Source organism: Neolamprologus brichardi, chromosome 9 (assembly GCF_056152115.1).
Source record: "Neolamprologus brichardi isolate AB-2024 chromosome 9, ASM5615211v1, whole genome shotgun sequence".
In the NCBI taxonomy this organism is placed as follows: Eukaryota; Metazoa; Chordata; class Actinopteri; order Cichliformes; family Cichlidae; genus Neolamprologus; species Neolamprologus brichardi.
The window spans coordinates 10,405,001-10,408,139 of record NC_142112.1 but is presented as its reverse complement, the minus strand read 5'-3'; the positions used below and the strand labels follow the sequence as shown (position 1 = coordinate 10,408,139).

Below are 3,139 nucleotides of genomic sequence, written 5' to 3'. Positions count from 1 at the left end.
AGCCACAGGTGTGTGATTATTTACAGGTACGAGGGCCAGGGGCGGGGAGCCCGCAATGAGCTCCGCCCAGGTGAGACACGGCAAGCGTGAGAGAGAGGGAAAGGAAAACAAGAAACATATGTAGCCAACCTGGGTCAGCCGGGCAGACACGGGGACCATGACACTTACAACATAAAACGCCTTGAGGTGACTGTTGTTGTGATTATGCACTTTATAAATAAAAAGGAATTGAATTAAAAATGTGGATTGGTCTGTGAATGGCGTCAATATGGCAGCAATGTAATGGATGACGTTGGAGATAAAAGGAGAGAGACTGCTTTACTTTGATACATTTGAATTTATGTTCATTTTAGATTTGACAAGGCATGCGCTGACATTACCACACATGGACTGGCCATCATAGAGTCCAGAACCCCACTCAGAATCTGTGAGATGTAGACGACTTTATGCACTGGACAGAGGCAAATGTAAAACAGCATAAGCTTCCTGAAACAATGTCACAGCGAATGCCTGCCATCAGCAAAGTCCAACTAATCAAGCACTCTGATACCACAGTGCTGTTGGTGTGTTAGGGTTCTTTGGACAAAGTATGGGTTGATGCCCAAATATAACAGAAAGGAAGGCAGTTAAAGCAAATCTCAGCAAGTCTGACATGTATGACCTTGTGATAGTAACATGTCCTTTACACCTGCCTCTTCTCTTTTTTTACTGACTCAGTCCCTCCATCCCTCCTGCAGCCTCCTCTTCCTCTCTCCCTGCCAGTCCAGATGTCCGTCACCCCCCCTTCTTGGCAGTTTCTCCCTCTGTCCCAAGCAGAGATGGGCCCTCTTTTCTCCAACTTTAGCCCTTTTGCCTTTTCTCAGAGTATGTTCGTGCTGCCTCCGACAGGGTGGGCTACCAAGCCTGGCCTCAGGGCTTCATTTGGCCCTCACTCTGTGACACAGGTAAGCAGAAGAGAAAAGATGATAAGAGATGGAGATGTAACTGAAAACCCCCACAGATTCATCTGTATTTTTTTTCATCCACAGCTTTTATCAGAGTCCGTCCTCCCTGCCTCTCCCCCTCTATCTGCCTCCCTTCTCTCAGAGAGCGTGGAAATAGAGCGGGATAAGGGAGGTCGGGAGAGGTTCAGGGTGAGGGTACTGTTTCACAAGCGAGGCAACATCAGTTCTGATCTGCGGACCTGCATCACTCTACTGGCTTTCAAGGAGACAGAGGAGCACAAGGCCTCCTGTATCACACAGGTGAAGAACAGATTTTGTAATGTTTTCTTTGTCTAGTGTCTTTCTCGGTCAGTCGTTTCACTCCGTTTTCCTTTTACGACTACACGACTGTCTTGTTTTCCAGCCACCCCTAGGTTTGTGTGTGGTAACTCTGACACTGCCCAGTTCCTGGTACAGCCATCCACTTGTCAACCAGTCGCATCCATGGTACAGTAATACCCGCCATACACATCAATGGATGCAGAAGCGAAAATGGCAACGGAGCATACGCCGTCACGGCAACCACCAGCAAGCAACTGCGCAGTTTCTGAGGTGACGTGATTGCAAGACTAAAAAAGCACCAGCTGGAAATGAATTCATAGACTTACATTATTATTTATATGGTTTATAAAATCAGCTGTACTGGTGACTCAAAGCTCTTTAGACTGTAAACTACATGAAGTTAAACTTTAATTGGTGATAATGAAGGCATACATGGCACTGAGATGGATATGTTCATGTGAACACGGTTTCTGTATCACCGATCTGATCGAGTACTTTTATACTATGGTGTACTGCTACATTTAGCTTTTATTATCATTGCCAACTTTTTCACCTCAGGAAAGCTTAAAAACATTGTAGTGTTTACATATTTGTTTCGGTATTTTTATGAGCAATTTGAACCAAATTAAAAATTAAAAAACCACACCGACCTGAAGAGACATGCACCTACTGTTATACTGCACTGGCTACATTAGTCTGATGCAGTCTAACGGCCATTAAACAAAACTATGACACATTTAATTGCAAACAGTATTTTCTCCATATTTTTAATAATTTGTTATAATTGGAGGAGGAAGTGATGATTTTGGCTGCCTGTCTGAGGGCCTGTTGGCTGAAAACCTGTCAGAGTCCTGACAGGCCAATGATTTTAGAGCACACTTATGCAGTGTGCTGCAGTCTGTCCCTGTATGAAGGCTGAGGGAGTGGAACCAGCAGGTGATGGAGAAGGTCATGATACTTTCCAGGAAGGCGTAGTAAAAAGTCATCATGATGGGTGTGCCGACTCCAAAGCAGTTGAGTTATAAGGAGGTATAGCTGTTGGTGGCACCTCCTGAGAATCTCCTCTGTGTTGGCAGAGAATTTCAGGAGGTTGTCAAAGATGGTTCCCAGGTATTTGTACTCCTCAACTACCTCCACTGGCTTCCTGTGGATGGTGGTGACTGAAGCAGCCAGATCCCTCTGCCTACTGGAGAAGGTCACCACCATCTCTTTGGTTTTGCTCACGTTCAGTTCAGTTATGCTAATGATTAAATCCCTCTAGTAAAGAGTAAACCTCACAGAGAGACGTTTGGCGTAAGAACATGAACATTTTGTGGAATAAGTGCATTCCACAAAATGTGAGCTCTTGCTTGAAGCTGTGAGCTCTTGCTTGAAGTAGTTTTCTATAAATGCTCAGTCCCAAAGTGTACTCGTGTCTCTTTCAGATACCATCCAAATATAGATGGGGACATGGATGGTCCACAGGCCCGCAGAAACCAATGGGGTCCCATGAAAAACCAAATACAACTGTACTACTCAGTGGCGGACCTAAAGATGACATCAGCAGGGTATGGTATAGTAGAATACTGTTATTTTGTAAAGTGCTTTTTACTACACACTCAAATATGTATGCAGTCTTATTCTATGTACTGTCCAACAACACCTGGAGCATGTGGACTGGAGGAGTCGGGGATCTAAACGCACAGCTTCTGATTGGTAGATGACCTTCGACTCAGTCTGCGTCACGGCCACTTGGACACATGATGAACTCATGATGAAGATATTTTAAAAAGATTTTAATAAATAATAAAGAGACTCCATTTATATAGTCTTATCACTTTTTCAGCCACTGATAAACACATTGATGGTTTGCTTCAGTGGATGTGTTACTGTTA

At 44.2% G+C, this 3,139-nt stretch overlaps 1 protein-coding gene across 1 annotated transcript in view; it reads left to right on the top strand.

The window, feature by feature from the left end:
• The first annotated feature begins 761 nt into the window (after positions 1-761).
• The window catches only part of LOC148101202 (transmembrane protein 132C-like), a 14,480-nt gene continuing 12,102 nt past the window's right edge, over positions 762-3,139 (top strand). Inside the window, exons 1-4 of the mRNA XM_087845585.1 lie at positions 762-944; positions 1,029-1,244; positions 1,348-1,535; positions 2,690-2,812. Of these exons, the coding sequence (XP_087701711.1) occupies positions 768-944; positions 1,029-1,244; positions 1,348-1,535; positions 2,690-2,812 (704 nt within the window). The 5' untranslated portion in view covers positions 762-767. The remainder of the gene's footprint in view (positions 945-1,028; positions 1,245-1,347; positions 1,536-2,689; positions 2,813-3,139) is intronic.